Source organism: Mustela nivalis, assembly GCF_964662115.1.
Source record: "Mustela nivalis genome assembly, chromosome: 7".
Taxonomy (NCBI): domain Eukaryota; kingdom Metazoa; phylum Chordata; class Mammalia; order Carnivora; family Mustelidae; genus Mustela; species Mustela nivalis.
In genome coordinates this window covers 101,593,878-101,607,801 of record NC_139026.1, presented here as the reverse complement: position 1 = coordinate 101,607,801, position 13,924 = coordinate 101,593,878, and the positions used below count along the sequence as shown (strand labels likewise).

General features: G+C 41.4%; 1 protein-coding gene across 5 annotated transcripts in view; it reads right to left on the bottom strand.

Annotated features, from left to right (window-relative positions):
* The window catches only part of LOC309870395 (uncharacterized protein C12orf56), a 103,200-nt gene extending 89,649 nt beyond the window's left edge, over positions 1-13,551 (bottom strand). For all 5 annotated transcript variants that reach the window (XM_082742531.1, XM_082742532.1, XM_082742535.1 and 2 more), the window contains exon 1: positions 12,788-13,551. In XM_082742531.1, coding sequence (XP_082598657.1) covers positions 12,788-13,246 — 459 coding nt within the window. In that variant the 5' untranslated portion in view covers positions 13,247-13,551. The remainder of the gene's footprint in view (positions 1-12,787) is intronic.
* Between the last annotated feature and the right edge of the window lie 373 nt (positions 13,552-13,924).

Here is a 13,924-nt window from a genome sequence, read left to right as displayed (position 1 = left end):
TGTATGTTTGTGTGTAACTCTTTTTTCTCCCGTTTAGTTTAAAAAAGATACTTGCAGGGGCGCCTGGGTGGCTCAGTGGGTTAAGCCTTTGCCTTTGGTTCAGGTCATGATCTCAGGGTCCTGGGATCAAGCCCCGCAACGGGCTCTCTGTTCGGGAGGGAGCCTGCTTCCTCCTCTGTCTCTCTCTTTCTGCCTGCCTCTGCCTACTTGTGGTCTCTGTCTGTCAAATAAATAAATAAAATCTTAAAAAAAAAAAGATACTTGCATAAAGCTATAATTATAAATCTGTGTTGATGGGCACATAATGTAGAAACTATAATGTGTACGATAATAACAGCGCAAAGGAGCAGGGAGGGATAAGACTTATATTTTTGTATACTATTGAAGTTAAGTTGGTAATAATCTGAACTAGATTGTTACAAAGGAGGATGTTAATTGTAATCCCCAGGGCAAACATTAATTTAAAAACTCCAAAACACATGGTAAAAGAAATCACAGGAGAACAGTGTATATACTAGAAGGTACCTACTTGACACAAAGGAATGCAGTACCTGGGGAATGGGGGGGAAATATGAATATAAATAGCAGTATGACAGATGTGAACTCTACCTTATCAGTAATTATAATACTGTAAATGGACTAAACACTCCAATTAAAGTCAGAGATTGAAAGGATAGATTTTAAAAACATGATTTAACTGATGATTCACTTTGTACCATTATAAGAGACTCACTTTAGATTCAAAAACATGAATAGGCTGGAGCACCTGGGTGGCTCAGAGGGTTAGGTCTCTGCCTTTGGCTCAGGTCATGGTCCCAGGGTCTTGGGATCAAGCCCGACATCAGGCTCTCTGCTCAGCGGGAGCCCGCTTCCCCCTCTCTCTCTGCCTGCCTCTTTGCCTACTGTGATCTCTCTCTCTGTGTCAAATAAATAAAAATAAATAAAATCTTTAAAAAAAAGCCACAAATAGGTTGACAGTAAGGGATGGAAAAGATATACCGTGAAAATAGTAACCAAAAGAGAGCTGAAATGGTGATAGTACCATGAGACAAAATAAGACAGTGCAAAAAAATTTTTACTAGAGGGGCACCTGGCTGGCTCTTTGGGTAGAGCATGCAGCTCTTGGTCTCGGGGTTTGTGAGTTGAAGTCCCATGCTGCATGTAGAGATTACTTAAAAAGAAAATATTTTTTTAAAAAAGGAAGATAGAAAATTTCCCTAAAAACTAAGCAAATGAGAGATGGCAACCAAATGCGATGTATGCTTTTTTTTTTTTTTTTAAGATTTTATTTATTCATTTGACAGACAGAGATCACAAGCAGGCATTTCAGTCTGTTGTAGAAAGCTGATCAAGCACATACCATCCCCTCCTTTTGGAATATACTTGCCATTTATTCAGCTTAGAAACTTCTATTCTTCCTTTAAGACCAAGCACGGGTTACTTCTGTGGTGAACCTTTATATGTTCATCCCACCCTCCCCTGCGCCGCCTTCTCTCACCAAAACGAGGAGTATGTCACTTCCTCTTCTGGGTTCCCACAGTATTCTGTTTATTATACCTAGTCTCACATTTCCTTATACAGATCTGCTTATAACTGTTTTTCTTCTTTCCCGTCTGCTTACCTTCCTCTCTAAATTATGAGTTACTCAAAAGCACATGCCACTTTTTATTCCCTTACATATTTGTTGTCCCTGGTAATTCAAAACATTGGTAGAATACCCCATATAAAATCTGACGTCCATTCAATAGAACTGTGCTGTGTAGAAAGAAGAAAAACATAAACCAGAGGAAAAGTTGAAAGGGAAAAACTAAAGGCCTACATCATGTACTGGGCCACAGTTTGGAGATCACTTTACTTCACGGGACATTAAGTAGTAATTAAGTAATTAAGTAAGGCCCCAAAAGAGCTAAATCATGAGATATCTTTCAACTTCCATGGTTCTTTCTGGACCTAACTGCCTCTCTGACAGCAGACTCTCCAGTGTCTAACAAAGAAAGGAAAGCAAGTACTAAATTAATTCACTCAGATTTCAGTGTAATGAATTACCTGTTCCAAGAGTTCTTCAGAGCAAACCTGAAGGAGGACAAGGGGTAAATCCAAAGGATTCAAGCTACTGATGAGATAGTTAATCAATACAAGGAAGTTTCTTGAATGGATTTCCCTCCAATTAAACCACATTAGCAATGCCTATGTCACACTGCACATAAGCTATTTTTACATTCAGCATTCTGTACATTTTACTGTACAGAAGCTATTTTTACATTCAGCGTTTGGCAAATCCCTTCAGTGTCATAATTTAAAAACTCATTGTAGCCTCTACCAGGTGGTTTTTTTTCCCCCATTATACTCTACCTGGGCTTTAGTGTACTGATCCCTAAGGAAGTCTGAGTCGCTGAGCTTTTTTTAGAACCTGTGAATATTGCTGGCAAGAATGATCCACCCACATATTCCGAAAACAATTACCAGTTTGGAGAATTGAGCACTTTCCCCCCTAATACTGGAGACTCCTTAGATTATATCACTGTTAGGCTTGAAAAATCATTGCCTCTGGGATGAGCACCACAGTTAAGAAAGAATAAAAGAGAAAAGGCTTTAAAGGCTTGGCCCTGCGAAAAGGATGCATCTTTCCAACCTGCACCTTTCCAACCAAACCTGTCCTTGAACCTCATCAGAAACAGCAATGACCCCAGTCTGAACTCTGAAGGACAACAATCTTGAGTACAGGGAGGTAGTATGGGGAATGAAAAAGGTGTTTTATTTAAAATGTCCTTCCTGATAGTCAGCGCCCAGGAACCATGTAATCTGTATATTATCAGGTAACCATGTTGTCTCTATTGCAAAACCTAAGAATGTCTATGGAAATTTGGAATTTGGAAACCAGGAATTTGTAGATCAGTTGTTACTATGTGCATAAAGAATGCTGGCTGTAAGATCAAAAGACCTGAGTTTATATTCCAGCTCATGTTTTCTGAATATGACCTTGTGTAAGTATTTCCTCTTTCTCTGCCTCTGTTTTGCCATCTATTTAAAAAAAAAAAAAAGACAGTACCACCTTCCTTATAGAGTTAATAAGATTATATGAGATCTAAAGTATTTGACACAAGGATAGCACATAGCATATACCCAATAGACATCTATTATAATTAAGGACTGATTGTTCATAAGAACCTCAGTAATACAAGACTGAGCCAGATTCATGGCCTACTCGGCCTGGTATTTGTCTCTGATGCTGGCAGCAAGGGGCATTTTGGGAGAGAAGAGAATGTGTTTTTTTGTTATCTCAAATGAATAAGGCTTTATCTGAAAATATCTTTAACTTCTTTGACTACCTCTAAAATAATGTATCACTCATGAATGGATCTACATCAGTTGCCATATTTATATTTGCAACTGGTAATGAGTTCTCTTACTTTTATCAAAATACTACTTCTAAAATGGAAAGGGATAGCCCTTACAATTTGTTTTTTTTGTTTGTTTTTGTAATTTTTTATTTTTTATAAACATATATTTTTATCCCCAGGGGTACAGGTCTGTGAATCACCAGGTTTACACACTTCACAGCACTCACCAAAGCACATACCCTCCCCAATGTCCATAATCCCACCCCCTTCTCCCAAACCCCCTCCCCCCAGCAACCCTCAGTTTGTTTTGTGAGATTAAGAGTCACTTATAGTTTGTCTCCCTCCCAATCCAATAAATGGTGCTGGAAAAATTGGACAGCCATATGCAGAAAAATGAAATTGGACCATTTCCTTACACCACAATTTGTTTTTTAATTGAAGTATAGTTGACACTCGTTAATTCATTTTTTCCTAAGTTTTTAAACATTTTTTATTTAAGGGTTACCTGGATGGCTGAGTCATTAAGTGTCTGCCTTTGGCTCAGGTCATGATCCCAGAGTTCTGGGATGGAGCCCCACATTGGGCTCCTGCTCAGCGGGAAGCCTGCTTCTCTCTCTCCCACTCCCCCTGCTTGGGTTTCCTCTCTCGTGGTCTTTCTCTCTCTCTCTCTCTCTGTCAAATAAATAAATACATAAATAAAAAAGATCTATTTGAGAAAGTGGGGAAGGGGCCAAGTGAGAGCGAGAAGCAGACTCCCCACTGAGCATGGAGCCTGATGCAAGCCTCCATCCCAGGACCCTGAGATTATGACCTGAGCCAAAATCAAGTGTCAGATGCCTAACCAACTGAGCTACACAGGCATTCCTTGTTTTCTATATTTTGTGATTTGTTTGTTTTTTAAAGATTTTTATTTATTCATTTGACAAAGAATGAGAGGTCACAAGTAGGCAGAGAGGCAGGCAGAGAGAAAGGGGGAAGCAGGCTCCTTGCTGAGCAGACAGCCTGATGCAGGGCTCGATCCCAGGACTCTCAGACCATGACCTGAAGCTTAAGCCACTGAGACACCTACGTGCCCTTTGTGAACAATTCTATATTTATCTTACCCTTAGTCTTGATTTCATAGTCTTGGTTCAGACTTTTTTCTATCCACTTTTAATAAAAGCACCCTAGGCTTTTAGCAGTTAATTATCTAGTTTCTAATTCATCCAGCTCAGTACATCATGGATACTTTTGAGTTCCTACCACAAGAGGCAAAACTGAAACATGCAAAATGTAAGATGGAGTTTTTGTTTTCAAAAAGCTTAGAGTCTCCTGGATAACCTTTTTTTTTTTTTTTTTTTTTTTAAATTAATGACCTGCTATGACTGAGGCAGCTGTATCTATAGAGTCAAAGCATTGTTTCTGGAGCCAACTACTAGGGTTCAAATTCTGGTTCTGCCACTTAGAGAATGATCTTGGGTAAATTGCTTAAGTTCTCTATAATTCAGGCAGGTTTTTTTTTAATCTGTAAAGCTAAGCTAAAGCTAAGCTAACAATATTACCTGGGATTATTGTAAAGATAAAGAAGTTGTTCCGAGTTAAGCACTTAGAACAGAGGCTGAGTGGCAAACAGTAAGCACTAGTAATTTGAGGTAGATTTAGAGCTGTTCACAAATATTCCTATTCTCTCTTGCAGACACATGGAATGCATCTATAGTAAGATCACATCCCCCCCCCCCACCTGTATTAAGAGATTTATTTTTTTGAGAGAGAGCAGAAGAGAGAAAGGGAAGGGCTGGGGGAGAGGGAGGAGGAGGCTTGCTGCTGAATGGGGACCCTAACACAGGGCTTGATCTCAGGACCCTGGGATCATGAACTGAGGGGAAGGCATATGCTTAACTGATTGAGCCACCCAGGTGCCCCTTTTCTCCCCCTTTTAAGTTGGTGTGGGCCATGTGTCTGACTCTGGCCATTGAAATGTGAGAAGGGACATGTGGGTAGAATCTTAAAAATCAGTATATAGTTGGGGTGCCTCCGTGGCTTAATCAGTTAAGTGTGTGGTTAAGTGTCTGGCTCTTGATCTCAGCTCAGGTCTTGATCTCAGGGTCATGAGTTCAAGTCTCACAGTGGGCTCTGCTGTGTGTGGAGCCCACTTAAACTTGGTACAGGATTTGGCAAGTTAATTTCCCTCTGCCATGGTGATTAAGTAAGCATGTGCTGAGATGGTTCCCCGAAACTAAGAGGTGTAACTAAGTATCATATATCTTGTGACTAAGATGAATAGAGCCTCTTGCCAATCCACAATGGACAAGTCACTTGAATGAGACAGACTATGCTGTGTTAAAGCACTAAAGACTTTGGGGGGTTTTGTTAGTGAAGCTTAACCTGGGCTATCTTGACCAGTCCACTATCATTCTGGGTGCTGGGGGTACATCAGTGAATCAAACTGACGAAATGTTGCCCTCATGGAGTCTCTCAGCATTCAAATACAATATCCAAAATATTCTATGCAAACAACCTATTAAGAAACCAAAATGATAGATAAGAGATTACCACCTCTTTCTTCCTTCCACAGTGAGAGTTTTGAAAGGCTACAAATGAATCAAAATAGGAAAAAAAAAAAAAAACCCATGCTAGAGAAGAAAAGAAGCATCCATATTATGGTCTCCTCTTATCTAACTCATCCTACCAAAATGCAGGACTCAGATAAACAACACAGAGATCATCTCATACAAGCACAAAGCAAGCAAGCAAAATGCTGAACAGGACCATTAAGAGACCTGGGAGCATTTACTCTGGCCCTTCCACTAACTGCCTATGCAACAAATTGTCAAGTCTCCAGGGTCTCTCAACACTTAGAATAAGGAAAGAGGATCTCTCACTCTGTGAGGTAAATGATATGATGTATCTGAACATCTGTTTATTCATTTATTCATTCTTCTAATTGCCAAATAGTTATTGATTATCTACTGTGTGTCAGATGATATGATGCATGCATAACGACCCAGGGATGAACAAGACAGACATAACCTCATGGATCTTACATTGTATGAGAGATACACAAGTATAAGTCATTAAACAGATTAATCTTACAATGTCAATAGTGAAGCAACAGATGTGACCAGTGTGACCTAAGAATGTTACTTTAGATTGGGTGGTCATGCGAGGCATCCCTCTGGAGGTGATGCTGAATTTGGAAACATGACTGATAAGAAGGAATCTATCCTCTGAAGATCTGGAGGAAGAGTGTTCTGGCTAGGATGGCATGTACAAAGGCCCTGAGGCAGGAAAGAACATAAAGAGTTTAGAGAAGAGTGAGAGATAAGTCAGAGATGAAGGAGTTATCAGGGAGGCTCTGATAGGCAATATAGAATTTGAAAGCTAATGGAGATTTTTAAACAGAAGAATGATATAACTTAATTTACAATTTATGTTTAAAAAGATCATCCCAACTGCTAGATGGAGGAATGAGTTTAGAGGCAAATCCAATGGTCTAGATAAGGGATTGGATAAGTGGCATAAGTAGAAGCAACAAGAAAGGTCATGGCTGAATACATTTTGGATGAGAAGTGACAAGGTTCAGAACACACTCCCCCAAAATATAGCACCTTCGTATACTGAATATTTTGAGCTGAAAGAATTTGAGAAAACAGCAGATGCAGGAAATTCTCTCCAACCTTTCTTCACCCTGCTCCCTTGAAGCAGGTCTAAGAGATGTGCCCTCCCTGTACGCAAGACAGGACAGTGAGAGGAATCCAAACAGCTCTTGCTAGTTTTCTCTAGTTTGTTATTCTTAGTCATACCCCCTTTTCTGTACTATTCCATTTTCCATGACTCTTTATTCTTCATCAAACCTAATATTAAACACACACAGATTTATTTCTTCAGTTCTTCATTTCCTTATAAAGGCTTCCATGTCATGTAAAATTTGTATTAAATAAATTAACAGGCTTTTCTCCTGTTAATCTGCCTTTGTCAGTTTAATATTCAGACTCTGAGAGGGTCAAGGGAAACTTTTTCCTCCTCTACACAAATCAAGGAGATATACTGATTGTTGGATGTGGGGAGTGGGAAAATTAAAGCTGATGAAAGATGTTACTTCCTAAAATAATGAAAGCTAAAGGAAAAGGAACAGATTTAGAGGGTGACGATCAGGAATTCTGCTTTTGGACATATTAAACCTGACAAAACTACTGGGCAGATTTTCAAGAAGGATAAATGAGATAATGTATTTAAAACTCTGAATATATAATCAGTGCTCAAAAAAAAAGTTATTTTCTTTCCAGTTTGCTAAATCTCCTAAATTCAAGTGCCCTAATATAAAAAGAGAAGATAATATCTATATTACAGATTCATTGTGAGCCTTAATAGACTTAATATGTGTGAATAAAGGTTACCAATAGTAACATGTAGCAGCTCTTACTATGTGCCAAGTACTGTTTTAAGTGTGTTAGATTTATTGCTGTAAACTCTAAGAAACTCTAAGAAAGGTGCTGTTATCTCCATTTTACAGATGAGGAATGAAGGTGCAGGCTAGCAGATAAATAACTAGACCAAGTGTACATAGGTAGAGAACAAAAGCTGAATGAAAACACATTATTTAAAAATGTATTATTAAATGCCCCCCAATGTGTATGGCAGTTAATAAATGAAGAAACAGATCATGTTGAGTTTTTAACAAATAGTTATTGACCATCTCCTCTGTGCCAGGCAGTGTTCTAGGAACCAGAGATACAGTAAGGAACAAAATGGGCTGAGAGTCCTGGCTCATGGCCTAGCCAAGAAAAAACTCAGAGAAAGAGGCTTAGGCTAGAAACATGTCAGCTCTGAATACAGAAGTGAGCAAAGTGGGGATCAGATGGCAAACTCTTGGAGCCCTTTTAATTCACAGTCTGTGACTGTTTCTGTTCAAGCCAAGATGTTTTTACTTTTTTTTTTATTTTTTAAGTAAATCCTGTGCATATCATGGGGTTCAAACTCACAACCTTGAGATCAAGGCTGACATGCTCTACTGACCAAGCCAGCCAGGCACCCCTGTTTTTACATGTTTTAAGAGGAGAGAGAGGAGAGGAAGAGGAGGATTATAAATCTGATGATCTGAATGACCTTGAAGGGGGAGAACATGTTCACCACGAGCAACAGGCCAGGATGTAAAATGTACATTGCCCAGTCGGGAAGCCACATGGAGCCTGGGATGGCTGGAGAGCCCATACTCAATGGGAGGAGTGGTGAAAACACAAGGACAAAGAGAGGTAAGATGTGAAGAGGTGAAGAGGTGAAGAAAGACGGGTAAGAGGTTAAGAGGTGAGGGCTGCTGGATTTGACAGATTTGTTTTTCTTGGTAGGTGATGGTATGGCATTGAAGGTGAGTGAATTCATAGAAAATTCACTTCTCGGTAGTAGCTTCTTGCACTTAAAAAATATGTATTTAGGGACACCTGGGTGGCTCAGTGGGTTGAGGCCTCTGCTTTCGGCTCAGGTCATGATCCCAGGGTCCTGGGATCGAGCCCCGCATCAGGCTCTCTGCTCAGCAAGGAGCCTGCTTCCTCCTCTCTCCTCTCTCTCTGCCTGTCTCTCTGCCTACTTGTGATCTCTGTCAAATAAATAAAATCTTAAAAAAATGTATTTAATCTTAGAAGAGTTTAAAGAAATGTTTTGATGCCCACAAGAGCAGAACTCTAGAGAATTCTTCCGAAAGTAACTGTTAAAGAAAATATCAGCCTTTTAATAAAAGCTCTGCCCCAGCAACCTTAGAAACTCTTTGTTTTAGGAGATGAACTGTATCAAACACCAACGGAGATCTCCCCATGCGCTTTAAGCTCATCTTTGCTGGGAAGGAAATCTCAGTTTTATCCAATGCCAAGTTCTAGCCTCATTTTTTTGCTGCTGTTACCTTCCATTTTTCTTTTGGAAGGAGAGAGAGTGGAATTTCATCTGCATGTTTGCAAATTATATTCTGAAGAGTTGTAAACGCAAAACGTGTCATGAAATAAATAAGGAATCTGGTCGAACCTGGAACCGGGAGGGCTGGGGCGCAGAGGTAATAGAGGATGTGTTGGCTTAGGGGCTTTACTACTGTGACAGCTAGAACAAAGGCAGAATGGGAACCTGAACCAGCTGAGAGTTAAATAACCAAACGAGAGTTAAATAACCAAACGTGTACAGTAAGATGAGAAAACCTTTGAGAACGGAAAAGGATGTCTAAAGAGTTGGCCTTAGAAAGAGGACAGCACCCTTAAAAAAAAAAAAAAGAAAAAGGAGAGTTTACCTTTCAAGGAAGGAGGAACTGGTTCTAAAAAACAAAGCTGCCTGGCACTGAAATCATATAATTGAGGGTGCCTGGGTGGCTCAGTTCGTAAGCCTCTGCCTTCGGCTCAGGTCCTGTGGTCCCAGGATCCCAGGGTCCTGGGATTGAGCCCCATATTAGACTCTCCACAGGAAGCCTCCTTCTCCCTCTCCCACTCTCCTTACTTGCGTTCCTTCTCTTCCTATCTCTCTGTGTCAAAAAATAAATACAATCTTAAATTAAAAAAAAAATCATATAATTGAAGTGACTATGTTAGCATGGATAAGAGACAAATATATGACATATAACACAGAAATCAGGAAAATTCTCCCCATTGTGCTATTAAGTGAGGACTTAATGTTTATAGAGGGTCGGTTAGTCAACTACACCTGTGGCTACTAATTGGTACTATACCTAGTACCTTTACCAGCCATTCTGTGATACCCATATGTCACTCATTTGTAGAGATGTCCAAGCCACTGAACTATAATAACCCTAGAATTATATTATAAAGCCTCAGAAAAAGAGATGGTTAAGGCATCTGTACTCAACTTGATTATATTTATTTCTCACTGAAACAATATTTTAAAAAAATGATTACCAATTTTTAAAAAAGATTTCTTTAATTATTTGAGAGAGGGAGAAAGAGAGAGGGCAGGGGAAGGGGCAGAGAGTAAGAGTCCCAAGCAGACTCCCTGCTGAGTGGGGAGCCCAACCCAGGTCTCAATCTCACAACCCTGAGATCATGACCTGAGCCGAAACCAAGAGTCTCATGCTTAACCAACTGAGTCACCCAGGTACCCCAATGATAACCCATTTGAAACAACATTAATAGGATGGGGCGCCTGGGTGGCTTAGTCGGTTAAGTGTCAGACTTGTGATTTCAGCTCAGGTCATGATCTCAGGATTGTAAGACTGAGACCTGAGTTGGGCTCCTCAATGGGTGTGGACCCTGCTTAAGATTTTCTCTCTCCCTCTCCCTCTGCCCTCCTCCCACCCCCAGCCCCTAGCCCCTGCCCCCACTCCCCAGACAGGAGCTCTCTCTCTCTCCCTCAATAAACAAACAAACAACATTAAGAAGAAACATTTCTGTATTCATTTGCTACTGTAACATAGTACCACATAATGTGTGGCATTCAACAACACAAATTTATTCTCTAATAGTTCTGGAGGTCAGCAGTCCAAAATGGGTCTCACTGGGCTAAAATCAAGGTGTCAAGAGGAATGCATTCCTTCTGGATGCTCTAGGAGAAAACCTGTTTCCTCCCTTTTCCAGCTTCTACAGGCTCCCCAGATTCCTTGGCTTCTAGCCCCTTCTACCTTCAGAACTAAATCTCTTGTGCTGCAACACTCTGCCTCCCTTTTCTACTTTTGAGGATTTTGTGACAACTGTGGGCCCACCCAGGTAATCCAAAATCTCCTTATTTGACTTAACTTATTTTGCCTGCCTTTTTTTCTTTTTTTCTTTTCTTTTCCTCTTTCTTTTTGGTTTCTTTGTTTATTGGACACTGTATTTTTTTTTTAATCTCCCTATTTTAAAGTCAGCTGATGAGCAAGCAACCTTAATTGCATTTGCAGCTTTAATTCCTCTTTGTCATGTAATGTGACATATTTACAGGATCCAGGAATATCCGTTATTCTTCCTAAAACAACTCTATTGTGCAAGATGGACAGCCAGTCTATCAACAATGCTGAAATCTTAGACTTGTTCAGCACCTTTACACATTCTTCTATATGCCTGAAATGTAAGTTTTGGGTTTTTTTTTTGAAAGGTAAATTTTGTACATAAAGGATTACCAGATGAATTGGTACACCTCTTGGGAAGATTCTTGGCTTGGAGGCCTAGGAAACTTTACTGTACTTTTCAGATTCTGACAGCTCAGAAAGAACGATATATAACAGTTGGAATACATATACTGTCTTGTCCGGGCAAGTAACAATATCCTAAAATCATTTCATTTTGTCAAAACAATAAATGTTTACACTGCAGACAGTAGAAAAAGCTAAACGTTTAATGTATAAAAAGCATTTGATAAAGGATGTACATTTTTAAAATTTTTATTTCAAGAGAATGAAAATAGGAAAAAAGCACTTTTGCTTCTAACTTATACTCAAAAAAAAAAAAAAAACCACCCACAAGTAAATTTACATAGTGATATTAGCCCACAGAGGTATTTAAAGGAGAAAAAAATAAAAGCTCCCCCCACTAAACTGTATCCTTTTCTTACAGATGTGTTCCAAACAAGTTATGCTTGTCTTGGCAAAACAGCCCCACCAAGTCTTGCCAACTTCTCCTTTGGGAGATGCAGAGACTAAGGGGAGGGAGGTGGAGACGGGAGATGAGGCTAGACACCTGTCCCCAGTGGAAAAAGGAACACACCTGGAGAACAGCTCAGATTAAAGGGAGCCAAGGGGGGAAAAAGCAGTAATTGGAGAAGAGACTGCTTCCAATCTGTTGCTGGTTTATAAAGTAAATTTATTCCTGGAGGAAAGGAATACAGTAAGAGCACACTAAAAACTGGGACAAGGCGTGTGTGTGCCAGACTGCATCTTCTTCAAGTTTTGAAGCCTAGTTTGGATCAAGTGACCTGCCTGAGATTGCCGGAGGTCCTGCCCTCATCCCATCCATCCATCCATTCACTCACTTACTCATATCGAGCACCTAACGCGCTCTAAGCACTGCTGATTAAAAAAAAAAAAAAAAAAAAGTAAACAAGACATAATAGTACTTAGTACACTGCATTTATTTGCATTGGTTTGGGGCTTTTTTTCTCTCCCGCAGCAGCTTCTGGGAAGGGGCCCTATTTCATTTTTGCATCCTCAGTGTCTAGAACAAGGGACTGGCACAGGCTAGGCGCTTAATGAAAGAAAAAAGTGACTTTAAAGCATACTTTTTATAGGGGGCTCTATGTTCTCAAAGAGGTAGCCCTATTTGAGGGGACAAGGGATGACCAGTACACATGATGTTAACGGGCAAGGTATCTTTATTCGGAGTACATAAAGCAATCCACAGTTTTCCTGCGGCTTCTAGTCCTAAAGTAAGTTTTTAAAAAGTACGGGAATCCAGGGAGGGATGGGGAAGGTCTGCCTCCTCCTCCCTCTTCCCGCATACTGAGGGCTGGAACTGGGGGACACAAGAGGGGAGTTCTCACGAGCCCGCCTGTCTGCCCGCGCTCCTCACCAGGTCAATGGCCACGACGTCCCGCAGCGCCAGGGCTCGCCGGATGGACCTGGGCGGATTCTCGGTCAGGTAGATGAGCCGATCGCTGAGCACCACGTACTTGAAGGCGTGCTTCTCCGACTCCGACACCACGATGCACGGCTCGTAGGCGCGGATGGCGTCGTAGACCTCAGGGGGCAGCTGCCTCCGCAGGAACGCGTCCAGACGGCTATTCGTGTGCGAGGGGAAGCCGGACCTTGCGGGGCCGGCCATGCGCGGCGCCCGAAGCCCTGCCCAGTGCCGGGGGCGGTGGACGCCTTGGCCCGGCCCCGCCTCCGCGCCGCCTGCGGTGGAACCCGCGCGCGCCACAAAGCCGCGCGCCCCACCGCCGCCACCTCCCCCGGGCGCAGGGCCCCCAACTTGGGTGCGGGTCCAACAGTGGGCGGAGCGAGGCGCTTCGGGTGAATAGTCATCGACCATCCTGGGGGCTGCGGCGGGTATGGAGGGGCTCTCTTCGCCCTCTGCTCACAGCAGCCCCAGCACCCCCGCCTGCCTCGGGTGTCGAGGACCACGCCATTTCTAACAGCGAGTATTGCTAAGGAAACCCACAATTTCAAACTGGGTTTCTGTTAGAAACGCGATGAAATTTACCGATTTCTTTTAAATAGGCAGAGCAACCCTAGAATCCTATGAAGACCAATCACACAGATTTAGCACTTGATTGTAGCGTTGCCTGATACAGCCTTCTAGTTATTCATGGGTATCAACGTAGATCTTTTCTCCAACTAGAAAACGCTCTCTCTGAAGGAAATTTATAAATTGATTTGGCACGCCCAAGTCTAAGGGGCAATGCTTGTCTTCCCAAGGTCCAGGAAAAAGCCCCGTAGACCATCAGAGCTTAATATGTGTAGGATGAGTAAATGATTGAGGCTGGCATCTTCAAAAGCTGAAGACCGGAGGTGGAGGAATGCTAATTGTGCACCCTTAAAAGTGCTGCTTCCTTTTTTACAGATCAGGAGTCACTTACTATAAATGAGGTTAGCGTGATGAGAAGGGCATAGCAGAAACTTGTCTCTAACAACCCCAGGTAACAACTTTCATTTTAATTTCAGATTCTAAAAAAGTCATTTCCGCTGCCCATTCATCCAGAGGAATGGT